General features: G+C 30.3%; 1 protein-coding gene across 1 annotated transcript in view; it reads right to left on the bottom strand.

The window, feature by feature from the left end:
- The window catches only part of LOC124358302 (connectin), a 125,490-nt gene extending 111,595 nt beyond the window's left edge, over positions 1-13,895 (bottom strand). The window contains exon 1 of the mRNA XM_046810599.1: positions 13,833-13,895. Within this exon, the coding sequence (XP_046666555.1) occupies positions 13,833-13,895 (63 nt within the window). The remainder of the gene's footprint in view (positions 1-13,832) is intronic.
- Positions 13,896-15,880: the final 1,985 nt, after the last annotated feature.

Here is a 15,880-nt window from a genome sequence, read left to right as displayed (position 1 = left end):
TATTATATAAAATAGTATTAAAAGGTAACACGGAAAATCAACAAAATATGTACAGTGATTAATACAAATGAACTGATTCCGTTGAAATATTATTGAAATCTTTTACTTTGGTTTTATTTGACAGTAGTGCAAATAGTATATCCAGATAATAAGTTCAAACGATAAAAATTAAATTAATAAAGTTAATAAAAAAACTGTCTATACTAAAATTGACGAATAAGTTACAATTAATATAATTAATAATGTATATGAAATAAAATATTTGTAAAACATTGATACCTTACATAAGTATTTAGATTTGAAAATGACTAAATAGTCCAAATTAATTATCACGATTCTTATTTATTAAACTAAGAGCTTAAAGATGATGTCAGATATTAAGATGGATGGTGTATCAAATGGAGAGAACTATGGTAACACCGAGGTTAAAAAATATTGGTTATAAAACTATTGAACCTTTTCACCTTCTGTAGAAATAGGAGTACAGATTAGATTATTATGATCGATAACAAGAGTTTTCAATTTTTGTCAAATTAAAACGTTTTCGTCTGTGATATTTACGGTACTATATATCAGTAGTAATAATTGCAACTGGTTAAATAAAAGCTTTCCCCATCAAACCTTATGTGTTAATCTTCCAAACGATAGCCTACAGAGCGGGGCGGCCCGGGACCTATTCATTACTAATTACAGCTTGCAAAACGAGCTGGACGAGATTACACGCTCCATTTACAATTCATGAGATGCTCAATACCTACTCATATATTTTCCCTCCCGGGTAGGTAACCTGGACCAATCAATTCAAATAATTATTTGCTCAGAAGTAACAGGAATCTATTTAAATGGTAATTTATTACCAATTGAACTGATTGCGGAAAATGGATTACCCACAAGAAAACTTTTCATAATTTTGAGGAAATATTAAGCAGTACTGATAAAAGTCAAACCAACAATATAAAAACATATAGTTAACAAAATAGCAGTCGGATAGCAGCAGATAAAGCAAGTTATTTAAATCCAAAATTTACGTTAATAAAATCCACGGCATATCAATATCAAGTAATTTTCTAAATTACTGAGATAAATTTTCTGAATTCATATGAGATGTTTCCTTGTGTTGGGTAATTGTATTAAACAGACGAGCCGCAAGCTCGCAGAGTGCTTATGAGAATTAGCTTTAAGGTTAAACGCCATCAATCTCCTATTTGGCTTAATTGTTTCATTTAGTTGTTACTTCATCTTAATAGAAGAAATGTGGATTTTATTTAAAATTATTCATTTCAGAAAAGAGTTATTAGTAGTAGTCTCATTTAATGATAAGAATTCTAATATTTTCTGTTTAATTTAGTTTTTTAATAGTTCTTAAATCAATATATTAAAAAACAAACATCACTAAATAATATAAATATTAAATTATCGTTATGGTTTCAATTGTACTAGAACTTTAGTGTTGGAGTTAGGGTAGTGCTCTTGTTCCACTTCGACTTCTGAATTGAAATTCTCAAATATTATGGATGGTATAACGTTTATAATTAAGTGCCCAATATTCTATAAAAACCGGCAAGCCAAAAATATTTTAAAAACATATTCTAATAAACTTATACGGTTGGCTCTGTGGGGGTGGGTTCTTTGGATCAATAGAAAACTATTTGGTTCTGTCTTAGGGATATTTATATTTTTCCACCTATTATTTCTTCCATACATTTTCTTATCCGTATGAATAGTTTTTCTTTTCATGGTCAGTTACTGTGGTAATTCACAACAGTAAAAAAGCTTTCTGTTTCAACATCCCTTGTGTCCCGGGTTTTCCAATGTTTGACATTTTCCAATGCTTTAAGTTCTTATATCTATAATCTTTCATTCTTTTGATGGCTTGAGACCTCAAACATCTGTGAATGTCCTATCATTGGGAACTGCTATTTTCAGTTTGACTTTTTATAGCCATTAAATATATATGTACCAGCTGTACATATGCTTGCAACTTACACAAATTTGCTTCCATTGATTGGCATTCGTTCAAGCTTTGGATGTTACATACATGTAATTTCATAAGATTCAATATACACACATAGAAACAGTACACTGAAACTTTCTTCTAATTACATAAATGGTGCAATATAGATAAACACTAAATTTGTTATTAAATTAATATATTTTTATGGCATTCATTACAAAGCAAAACTGTTATTATACGCAAGAAAAGTTTTATTACATACAATGAAAGTTGGGGAGAAGGCGCTGTCAGACAGAAAAGCAATCATCTGCAAAATGGAATCATTAAGGTAAAGAGAATATGTAATTGAAAGGATGAGGTGCGTTTGAAATTACAGCATTACTACAACCTGCTCTTATTCCAGTCCAGTGACCTATAATATGATTAGTATAATTTTTAAACGAACACGAGTAATCTAAAACATTATATATATATATATACATAACAGCTTGTGAATATACATTTGAGCAGTGGTAGTACGAGTAATTTATGTAATGTGAAGTATGAGGGTATACTTAGTTATGTACTGGTTATGTGAAGTTAACTAATGGTCAACTACTCGTATAACCAATCTATTGAGGATATACTTAACTTATTATTCATCTACTTAAGTCATCTTGAGGAAATTTCCTAAATCACATATATATGATAAATACCAAGTGTTTGACTGAAACTGTTGTTCAACCAAGAAATCTCCTACGTGATGGAAATATTAAGTATAGTGTTTAAAATTAACTATCTTATAAATGCAATTATAAGCAATGTTCTCAATAGACGATTCCTTACCCGACCGCAACTTATACCTCTGGGATGTACTAAGAACCTGTATTACTTTTATTACAATACATACAGATTTGCCTAAAGTACTAATACACTATGCTTTTAGACAGAAGATTCGTAAATAAATAGAATAAGAATATAATCAAGTGGATATTCTTTTGCCTAAGCGGTTTTAATGCGGTAATAGTTTTATACCATGAAAAGCAAGTTTTATCTTTTTGTTAATACATAAAGTACCTAAAACAGAAAATACATTAAGCTTAAAAAATTTAAAATATTGTTAAAAATAGATTGTTAAAACACAGAAAATTATTGCATCCCACAATCCCAATGGCCTTAAGAAAAAATGCAGTACATATTTGCTTGAAAAAATAAATAAGTTTAATACATTTTGTAACATATAACGAAGGCAAATGTACGAAATTGAATATGCTTTCAAATCTTCCATCGTCAACAAAAAGACTTTAAACGAAAAATAATATAGAGTGGTAGCTTCCCGACACCACATCATAGTAGTAAAGTATTTAATTTTTTTTGTACTTTTGGCTTTTAACTACTCCACAATCGTCTAGTTGAGTTTAAGTAAATTTTGATCCATAACATAGTTATTTGAGAATTGTTTAAACAATTTTACTTACAATTGCATAAAAACTTGAAATTCTGAAATAATAGTAATTTTCAATTATGTCACAGTCTTTTGCAATATTGAATTACTGTTCATATAAATAAGAATAGCGATTGTAAATTGAGTACAGTGCTGTCATCCAAATTAGATTGCTGCATTAATTAGTATGTGAAAATGGTTTAATAATTTTAAATACATACTAATCTACCATAATAAATGATCATAGAATTGAGTTCCTAAAACGTTATTGTTGATTAAATTACGGTAAATAACTGAGAAAACATGGAAAATCACACAGCAATGTTTTCCTGCTTTCTTGACGTCGCAGATTGGCTGCGAAAACTGATCAAGTCGAAGTGAGAATCAATACAAAAGCTATTTCATAAATGACTTCATTCCGTAAAATTTCTTTTCATTTCGTAACGGCCGTCTTTTAGATTGAGTTGGCTTTTTTCTGTTGAAAATAACGGTACTATAATGAAGGTCATACCAATTTCACATTTACATTTTTGTGTATTATATACTTCAATTAGAGCAAAGAAATATTTTATACTATTTCATTTTAAATTACCTTGGACTAAAATACTAACAAAATATATTAAATAATAAAGTCTCAGTCAGCATAGTACGTGTTAATCTACATCAAAGTGACTTGGTTCTTATATCCATAATAAGGTATCATTAGTACGCACTTTAAAGAGGACTATTCTACGAGAAAATATCCTTTAGAGAGGACGGTATTATTTAAATCCCATTTTAATATTCATTTGAACTTGTTTCACTCATACATCAATATCTATTTGTAATAGATGTGCTTGGATTGTAAATCGATTAGTTAAGGAAATATTTCTCACCCTAATTCTTATCCAACTTATGAAGGTGTATACATGTGATTCATTCAATCAGTGTTAACTGTTGTTTACGAAACAAAATTAATACATTATTATCAGATTTTCAATTGCATATAACAAAAAGGCTCGTTAAATGTGTTCCAAATGTAACAGTTTAATATAAAATTACAATACTCAGTTTAATGTATAGTAAATATTTGGGCGCTAGAGTGGTCTGAACAAAATAATTCTTTTCGGTTATTCTGCGTAAATGTTATAGCGTCCACCAAATCACCCGTAGTTAGAAAAATATGCAGTGCATTTTACATACAAAATCCCTTATATGCCAAAAGCTATGTTACATTCACTTTTATAAAACTGTATAATACCTTATTCCCTGTCCGAAATCCCTTTTTTTCAGTTTAAATGCAGTAGTCTGACAACCGTCTTTTTTGCGCTATAGACTTCAGTTGATGTGATTAAAATTTTAAAGAGCATTTTCTGTACAATAATTACAAAGACAATCAATCCGTCTCAGATGATACACCTGGTCTGATTGTCCCAGAGAATACTGTGAAAGATGGAAGAACATTATCTACCATCACATGAATTTCCGCTCACAGAGATAACACCGTTAACCGTCTTTCTTGCGTTTCTCAGAACTAACATCAATCAGCAATGGGGTTGTTTGGTTGTGAAATCAACTTCCACTTATCAAGAAACTCAAATGCTTGAAGTGAATAGTTGGAAATTGTTTTAAAGCTGAAAAATGTAAAAAAAACGACGCACAGAGTGTTGCCCTTCATAAACATTAGCCCTGCTCATTACCATTGTTGACATCAACCTGTAACGATTTATTATATTTCCAAACAACAACAGAAAGAAGTATAGAATATCTCCTTGCTTTAATTGATTTGGATAAAATGCAATAACGCTCGAAGTATTTTCTGCACAAATTAATACTCTAACCCTGTTCCTGACGCCACACTGTACCACAGTACTATCATAGTTTGATGGGCTCTCATACAAACAGATGAGATACCATGTCCATGAAATGCTTGGGGTGGTTCACTAGTTAACAGACCCTGGAGATACAAGTCAGATGCTCTCAAACCAACAGTTCACAAGTAAATTCTCTACTGAAAGTTAAAAATAAGGAAATATGTCTCACTATGCTAATAATATTAGAGTAAAGTAGATTTGTTTCTAAACAGGCATCTAAAGATGCAGAAACGACTATAAACGTATTTTTAAGCCATGTATTTAACAAAATCTATCTATGTAGCGACAAATTGCAATATTTTCGATACGTAATATATTTTACGGATTATTCATAACGTAAGACTATAGTTTATTAATTAGAGTAAGGTTACGTATTTAAATTCAGCATTCGTATCAGAGACATATGTACATAATAAACAGCAAAAATAAGCTATTTATTGTTTTGAAAACAGCTTATGTAATTAATTGAAGTTTTCAAATGTTAACAAATTATAAAAATTATGAGCAATTTTCCAATAAAAAATCACTACATCGATTAAATAATTGCCATACGCATTAATGTTTTATTTAATACCCGTAAAATCTATAAATTAATCATCAATTTGATTTTTTTTAATTAATAGTTTCATATAACATCTATCTCCGTTTTAACTTTCTAGGAACTGATATTGATATAAAAAAATCAATATTCATTTCAAACAAAGTGGTAAGTATTTTGTTAGTGTCGATATATTCATTAAAGAGACTTTACCACAGTCTGAATTCATGGAAATTGATTACTTCATTGAAGCATTGGCGAGCAGAAACGTTGTCCTTAATTGTCATATTAAGTTGCTTGGAACTTAAGTTGTATGAACTATTAGTAAAGTATAATAGATTCTATACCTAATAGGTTTAAATAGTTACTAGAATATATTACATTTTAATAAATCAGTTTCTTCCAAAGATTTAAAACAATTTTAAGATTGAAATTTTTACCTAAGCAGTGTTAGTTAAGTTATGAATTATTAAAATAAAATTAGACTACTGCCATTTACACATGTTATATGTACGTGAGTAATTTCCTGCTACTCCCTGCGGATACACACATAAGATTTTTCTTGTTTATACAACTGCTAAATATAGCAGAATAAATTGAACCAGAATTTATTTTATACCATGTTTTAAGTTGTAGATTTACAATTAATGAAAATAGAATATCTTATTATGGGAATATTTATGAAGTAGACATCCATTCCATTTCTACAAGTTATACACTTGGCCTAAAAAAAAGTATCTCAACCTGAAAATAATTTGTTTTATAGAAAATCTTAATGTTGAAATGGAGATTTTTCTTTATAATATTAATAAATCTTATATTTCGAATATGTGTACTCATTAAAAATCAATCAACAAAATTTAAAACAATTCTATTTCTTAGTTATATATATATATATATATATATATATATATATATATATATATATATATGTTGGATATTACAAATCCATCTTTTCTATCCATCTTCAGCACAAAATACAGAGGTTAAGGATTTAAACATTTAAATATACTAAACTTATAAATGAGAACAGTCTTCAAAAAACAACATAGCTATGTGCAGAACAATACACAATTGCACAGTTAAGGCCTAATCTCCTTCCCCAAGATTTTTGTAACTTTTAATCAATTAGTCTATAATTCTATTGTAATCCGCGTGAGAGTAGTCTGATGTCATTTGATACGGTGTTGTTTCTGTTAACCTTATGTCTAGCTGTTCCTGTTATGACGGCCACGTTATGTTTTAATTTGTAATTGTGTGGCTTGATTTACATGTTGTTTGCAAATCAGACGCTATCAAATGTACGTATATTTCTTTGGGGTAACAACTTTTGATGTTTGATTATTACATCTGGCGTTGAGACGGACCATTAATTTCATACAAGTAAAACTAGCAACAGTGATTAGCACAGAAGTGATTGATTCAGACGTACCAGTCAACATCGGAATATTTTCTTGCGTTCGTTCAAAATTGTAATGTAGTTTTAATACAGTGAACAGTGCAATCTGTTTTACTACCTCCATATTTTGTTATATAATATACTGTTATACATTTACTACTGCTTTATTGTTTTTAGTGTGATAATTAATGTATTTATAAAAAGTGAACAATACCAGTTCTTTTAATTAGTGTAACGAACTGATTTGGCTTTAACCTTCTCCTACGGGCTATTCAAAATTTGCAGTTTCTTGAGTATTTCATAAAAGATTGGGGCTACTTTGAGAACAGTGGAGGAATTAATCCTCAATGCCGGCAAGAAGGGGGGACCTTACTGTTGCTTCTACGACAGTAATCCATAAAGAGGGCAGAGGATTTATAACGGATCTAGAATGAAGAGAGGGGCGCAGATCGCGGAAAGGTTTCCTGCGGGAAATCTTAGTCATACTGTGAAGTAACAGATGTTCCTCATGCATAGAGTATTGCGATCTATATATTAGTTCGATAGATGACTGTGATAAGGGTATATATACGGCAAACATTACGGATATATATTTTACCGGTTCCTCCAAATAATTTTTCATTTAACTTTCAGATAATAATACTAAATAGAGCTAGTGATGCAGTAAAGTAAATTTTAACTTTGTTTGAAATTATTTCAAACCATCAAAACTGGTATTTGTATGAATAAGGAGAAGAAATAAAATTTAAACAATTATTTTATAACTAATACTTACTTTAATACTTACGTTGGAAACCAACAAAGACTAAACTTATTCAGCAAAATTAAACCAGTTAAATTGTTATACAAACCAAAAGTTAGCTATCTCTGTAAAAGTTGTTACCAAATCGGGTGTTATTATAGATTTCAAGTTTTCAGAGAACTGAAGGCTAAAAAATTAGTGTATTTACTGTTATGATGACTAGGTAATATGACATTACCAAATGCTGTGTTATTAATAAAATTCATTCCTCCAATCCTGCAATGCCTTGTGCTCTGGAATAAAGAATTATGATTCCAGAAGAATTACATATTCGCATATTGTACCCCGGTTTACTTTTTACATTAAACACTACAAAAATTAAAGAATAAAATATTTCAAAAGTTCTATCAAAATAACAAAGAAACGATAATAACAATACTATACATCTACATTTATTCGTTCGTCACTAGGCAACACCACGAGTCTCTTAACTGGCTTCGCTGACTTTAATGCTTAATTATTTATAGTCCAGTTCTCAGTTTGTTCTCTAGATATCGTGCGGATACACAGAAGAGATATTTTACCAGTGTGCAACGGTTTAGGTAACGCTCAGATAAGTAATGTTCTAAAAGAAGTGTACTTTCGTAGTTTTTGGATATAGTTATGCCTGCGTTACATTATGGGTTTATTTCTTTGGACTGCAGCGCTGTCTGGTATATATAACCAGCCCTTTAGCTGCAATAAATCCTTGGTAACGTCACCTTAGCATTTACGATAGATTTTATACAGCGATTTTACACGCAATTTACTGTCTACGTGGTATAGTTAAATATACTTTCTTATCTCATTCCAGTAACTTGGGAACAGCCACAATTTTGCAACACACGTTTAGTATAATTACTAAAACAAGTTTAATAAATGTCAAACAGGGTAATCTAATTTTATCTACAACTTTAACTGCGAGCAAGAAACTCAATGTTAATCATATTTAATAATACTATTTTTGAGAAATGATATACAATCTTTTTATTTAAACCTTCTGCGTGCAAATAAATGCATTTTATCTTCTTTATCCAGCCACATAGGTTCTACAGATACACAGAAACAGATTAAATTGTTATGCAAGAAACATTTGTCATTGAAAATAAGTTAAAGAATTTTAACATGGAGAATTTTAAGTTAATTTCAAGTTTAAGGTATAACTTTAGTCAAATGTTATCGCCTAGGATCAAGTCTTATCATAGAAGTAATAAACGAGTAATTAGCCTGTCTCTTATTAATCACCGATCACATCTAAATTATTTTGATGTGGATGTTGTGCTCGTATGGCTTTTTTATTGACCTAGGATTGACATCCAAGAAGTTTGACCCCATTCCATGGTTTTCAATAAAACTGTTAAGATAACTATTACATTTTTCAATAAGAATTACGGGTTTATTTCAATGGTATGATTACCGTTCAAACCACGTAATGTATACACATTATTTACATTATATTGACGACAAATCTCAAAATTACGTAACGTTTAAGTACATATACGTATATAATTAAAGTCACGATACATTTTTTCTTATCTGCAATTTGGATAATTTTTTAGATCATTATAATTTATACAGAACCAGACGAAGCGGATATTTTAGAATACCCCAAAATAAAAACATTAAAAATCCTTGGCACAAACAGGACAGTTTTGTTTAGGTTTAGAATTTTGTTTAAGAAATGGTATTATACGTGCCATTAATATTAAGAAAACAATATAACAAACCTTTGCTGTAGTAATTCATCATTCTACGATTTTAGAAAAATATTAGTTTCTTTCTATTTTTCACAGTAGTTTATAAATCATGACGCACATATGGAATGAAAAATATCCGACGGTACGATACATTAGCAGTGACAGCGGTCTGATTACACAACAATAGAAGCTCAGAGCCTAACTTATACGGTATTGCATGCCACCGCCACCGCTACGCCGCACCGAGCTACGTGGCGTCTAACAAAGGTGTAACGAGCAGTTGGCTATATTTTTGTGTTAATTCTTTACGTCAGACTAAGGTCATTTGCAATACAAGTTTATTTTTAAATCAATCAAACAAAGAATATAAGGGAACTTCAAGGTAAATCAAATTTGTGTTTTTAGATCACTTTGAGAGTTATGCTGAATTTTCAAACGAATTAACATTTTATTGAATTAAATCAGCACTAGTAAATGTAGCATATGCAATCTTTACTATCATATTAAATTTGTATCTGAAAATAAGTTTATATTTGATGTAAGTGAATTTGTTCTAGTACAAATTTATTAATCTTCACCGGCAAACAATACTTAATGCTTAGCAGGTAGGTAATCCGTCGAGTAATGGTCAACCAAATAGAGAAAAGATGGAAATAAATAATTGGTCTCAACGAAGAAATGATTCGTAGTAATGTATCTACGATTTGATTCGGTGTCCTCTTAGTGCATCGTCTGGAATCTGACACTGACACTATCACAGAATACTGGAATCATGTTCGTCTGAAGAGGTCCTAAATAGTCCTTGACAAAGAAGCTCAAAAAGAACTCTTTACATCGTTTCAACGTCAGACACACGTACACTACAAAATATAGTGTAAGAGGTATTCTCATTGCCTTAACAAGGGCGCCACTGAAAACTCAATTGCGCATTTGATATTCACTATTTGCAGTGTTACTCACGATAAAATACAGCAACAAAATAAAAACTGTAAATACTTGGATCAACCGAAAAATTTTATTTTAACTAAATTATTAGTTATTTATTAAATACTCACAGCAGTGTACTATAGACTATCTACTAACGCCTCTGTAGTTAATCAATATGCCGGGATTATAAGCAAGAACAAGTACTTATGCTGACTATGGAGAGCATAAGACTGAATCAACTAAAAAAATACATTTTTATTTTATAACAACGCTATGCATCACATTTTATTGAGTAACTCAAAATAACATGAAAACGGTGAAAATGTCTTATAAGGTGACGATGGAAGGTGAGTAAATGTCAAATCAAGAATATGTAACCATCCATAGCCCGATTAAGTATTGCTAAACAAAGAGCCATTGACTATATCTGTGTTGATAGTAAAGGCTTTACTGTTAAGCCATTTATCTAAAGTATAGTAAGCACGTGGATATCTCTGTTCGAGTTAATTACAGTTTAATGTTAAGTATAATGACTTTTAATAACTTTATTCAAGAAGTTTCCACTTTGTAACAAATGTTCAAAAGTTGATATTTTAATATAACTATACCTGTAATATGGTGATGGGGAGCTATAAAAGAGATGGAATTAACAACATCCCATGATAATTATTGAAGCCCTACATTTGATGGCAGTTTGTCTTGTTAGAAACAAGCGGAAGACGAGACAATTACTCATCATAGACTCCGGGAACTGTCATCAATCACAAAGTTCAGCATTTGTGTCTGTGATAAAATTACAGCCCCTTAATCTACACCATTACAATACTAAAGTGGCTTAGAATCTTTTATGTTAAACTATGCGATAACTATAATGTCTATGTTAACATGATTAAATAAAATGAAGGTAGTGATATATCACAGATTAATTCTCTAAGTAAGACCGCGCCATCTGTAATTTGTTCAGTGAAACATATGTGTGAAAATACTCCTTATGCTGTATGATATTTTATTCTGCATTTCCACTATTTAATTAAAATATCGGGATTAGGCTACTAGAGCTGTGGGTAAGAACATGTTTTAATTGTAAATCTCGACCAATACAATACCTAATACCTATGTTACCTAATACAATAAACCCACCTTATAAAACTTATATTGTCTTTTACTTGACATTTTTAAATTATTTGTATTTGTAGTTATAAAATATAAATGGTAAATTCATTACAAATAAACGTTTTTTCAGTTATAAATATGTGACGAAGATAATTTGTCCGAGGAATAAAGCTGCATGTTTCGAGCAAATGACTCAGCAAAGCGATGTTACAGCAGGCAGTGAAAATGCGAGCAGTGGCTGTGGCAGAAACCGACGACGACATTGGTGACGCTGTGTTTAAATATTTCAAGTTATTACCTGCGGAATGTTACGATTTCTTAGCAGCGTCCATTACATCACATCTGGCAAGAATACATTAGCTAAATGTGTCGACCATAAAGGAGAAGTATTATTTTTGGGAATTATACATGAAAGTATGGAAGATACTACGTTAATTTTTTGAGATTAAGGAATTTTTCAGACAAAAACGTTAGTGGACGAAGTAGATTTCGTTGTTCCAGTTATTAGTAAATTCAAGTAAACTCCAATTAAATAGCAGACTCGTAGCCTGTGACGTATCGCTAACAAATTTGTGTAACAATTTTAAAACACTAATAAATAATATTCCAGGATGGATTATTTAATCTGTTATTTCGGTAATATTTTCATATCATGCATTAATTATTACGAAGCTTATCTTGTACAATAATAATACGTAATTAATTTGTCAGATTATGTCAAGTATCTTATACTATGTACATAGCTTAGTAAAAACGTTTAGGCTAAGCTAGACTAGTGCTAGCCAACTCGGCTACTATAATATTTATAACGTACATACATTGGTGGTTATATAGTGTAATTGGTGATGGAGTTATTAGGATTATTCCAACTTAGTCCAGCACGAAGCGTAGACTGTCTTAGGTATCATTATACAGTTATCCATCACTTCGTTATTAAATTGCACAGGCTGTATTCCACCATTATTATTAGTGAGATTTATAGTAGACCTCTTGGTTATTTATATTTATCTATGAGCCGAATCGCGTGCTTACTGTATGTAGGATTGTACTTGTATGCTCATAGTCGAAACTAAAGTAGATCCGTTATATTCTTCAGCCCTTTACTAGATGTTTACGATTAGAATGGTTGGTGGTTGGTTGGGTGTAACTCCTTGGCAATTGGTCTTATCCTGTCCTCCCCCTCCCCTTATCCAAAAGAACACCTTTTTAATTTGTGGTCGAGATTATAGATCATGTGTGAGTGAATCTGGTTTACAGTGTGTTTGATGAGCCACAACATAATAAAATACGTATCCTTGCTTCTTTTATTTTATTTCTTTTTTCCTCTAATCTTTAGAACTCTAGAATTAACTACATCATTGTTCGCTGAAGCGTCCGTGAAAAATAAATTTATATTGTATTAAAATATGATTAATATATAACCTTATGGTTTAAGATAAAACCATTTCTAAAATGTGATGTAGAAAACTCCCAAGCAGCATATTATTAAGGAAAAAAAGTAATTGCTTTTAGAAAGGAAAATAACGGAATAAGGGTAGTGCATAAGTGATACAACTAGCTCAACTTCCGGAGGAGGAGAGTTTCTGATTCAATAATCAATAATTCAATAGTTTAGTGTTCGATATTATTCATAAATAGATAGAGAAATATATATGCTTTGCACATAAGAAGTGATGAGGTTTTCAATGGTAGTTTAAGAAAAATGTTATCTATTCATGTCTAAGGATAAAATATATGTAATTCAAAGAAAATTGAAAACATGTATATTTTTAAGTATTTTATTTTTATAAATTAATTCTAATGCTATTCCAGCCTGACGATTCAAACATGCCACACAAATATGTTGAAACCTTTCTCGTCTGAAGCGCACTTTCATTTTTACCTACCCTGCAATTTAGCTGTTTTTAATTTTAAAATATTTACATTTATGTCATTATGAAATGGAAAAGACGTTTTAATAACGAAGTATATTACCCCAAAAATACCTGATGATTAATGTACAAGATGTAAACATATTTACTCAATTAATTTTCAGGAGAACAAAAGGCGTAACTATTTTCTAAACACATGAAAAGTTTATACAGGTTCTTTTTGTATAACCTTGGACCAACTACGAGGATATTGCCGAGGTTAACAATAGCATCTACCTTCCACACCCTCAAGAGCGTCACCCTCTCCCGTTCCCATTCATCCCCTAACCCCTCACCCATTGTAGTGGATTACTTTCAATGTACGTGTAGAATCAACAGTTTGCTTACTGTTCCTTCTTTCATTGCCTGTAGAGATTTGAAACCCTAAAAAACCCTACAGCAACAATCATAAACCTCGTTTTAAAAATGTAGAATTAGAAACCTTAAATAATGTAAAACTTAAATTTGGCATTAAAGAAAATTAAAATCCCACAGTGAGTAAAACTATACAGCATACAGTACATAGGAATGACAGTAGTACTGATTTTTCAATTATTTTTTGTGTGATATAAACTGAGCTACATTATTTTGAAATGTATCTCTAACAAAGGAACAATAATTTTGGAAAAACAATAGCGTATCATCTACAAAACGAGTCTTCCGTCCTTGTGTGATTTGATTATCCGACAATATGGTCTGGACAAGTATCTAACCAGGTAATTACTATGGTACTAAGTTTTAAATATAAACCATATGGACAAGACAGATAAAGCAAATTTCAAAGATGTGGTAGTCTATAATTACTATCAACAATTACTATTATTTTTTTATAAGAAGTGGAAATAGAAATAATATATTGAACAACAAAAACAATATGTCACAAGAAATTTGCAAAGAGGTCTTATCCAAAAACCCAAAGTTAATAAACTAGCTTTCAGGCGTTCATTTTCCTACATGGGTCCACATTTGTTTAATCAAATTCCAAATAAAATTAAAAAAATTAAAACCTTAAATGCTTTTTGTAATGCTATAACTAATTGGTTACTTAGTCAAACTGAACAGATAGATATTATACACAACAGATTAGTCTAAAATATTCTTAAATGAATTCATTCTTTTTCTCATTTGCAAACTAAAATTCGTCCCCTTTATAGACAATTATTTTATTTGATTGTATTCTCTATTAATTAGTAACCAATATAACAAAACAGTCTGTAGAATCTTAATATTGTTTAGTAACCATCTTAATATATATCTTAATATATCTTATAATCTTATAATATCTTATCTTATCTTATATAATCTTGTAATATATATATATATATATATATATATATATGTATGTTGATATATCTTGTATATCTTAATATGTATATATCTTAATATGTCTTGATGTATAATAATATAACATATCTTAATATTAATTAGTAACCAATATAACAAAACAGTCTGTAGAATCTTAATATTGTTTCCATTACTCTAAAATGTTAAGATAATATTGTCATTAGATAAATTGTATTTTTTACATAGATGATTTAAAGTCTTCAATATATTAGTCTTTTATGTATATTTAAACATTGTATGTAAGAATAAGATTGACTAGAGTTTAAATTGATTAAGTTGTACTCTTATCAACGTTAATGTATTTTTATTTTAATGTTGATTTTAGTTAAATATAGTGAGAAGATTTCAATATACCGCAGTGATCTGCACATCAAGTCCTTTTCAGAGAAAACCGGACTGTTATCAGACCTTTCCTTGTTTATTGTTAGACCAATAACGCAACTTGTTAATGTGGTTAGATTATATTCCTTAATAATCTTGTTTGTAAAGTTTATATTTTTTTTGGAATAAATCTCATTATCTCATTATCTCAATTTGTCTCAAAATTGGTAACAAACATCACTTTCGTGTTTGGCTTCGGGATGACGTCCTTATTGAAGATAGTATATAACAACCGTCTTGTAGTAACGGGACAGGGTTTCTTGCGTGTTTTGAACTTTTCAAAGTCACTATAAGCTACCTCATAGTTACTGTGGAAAGTTGTATACCCTATATATCGATTCATGAAAACTCTCTTAAAGGATTTGTTTTTATATGACGTGTAGAAACGAGACAGAATAAGATGCCGAGATGGGTTTCTTTCAATGTCCACACCTAACACCACAGACAGATGCTAGGGACCACACCATTTGTCATGATAATAGGACGTCCCTATTGGAGGCAATATCAAAAGTTTGTCATGGAGTGACCAGCGAGAATTGCAAGCGGAAATTTTATTTTCC

This window comes from Homalodisca vitripennis, chromosome 3 (assembly GCF_021130785.1).
Source record: "Homalodisca vitripennis isolate AUS2020 chromosome 3, UT_GWSS_2.1, whole genome shotgun sequence".
NCBI classification, from domain to species: domain Eukaryota; kingdom Metazoa; phylum Arthropoda; class Insecta; order Hemiptera; family Cicadellidae; genus Homalodisca; species Homalodisca vitripennis.
The sequence above is the reverse complement of the archived record's forward strand: the minus strand, read 5'-3'. Positions and strand labels throughout refer to the sequence as shown.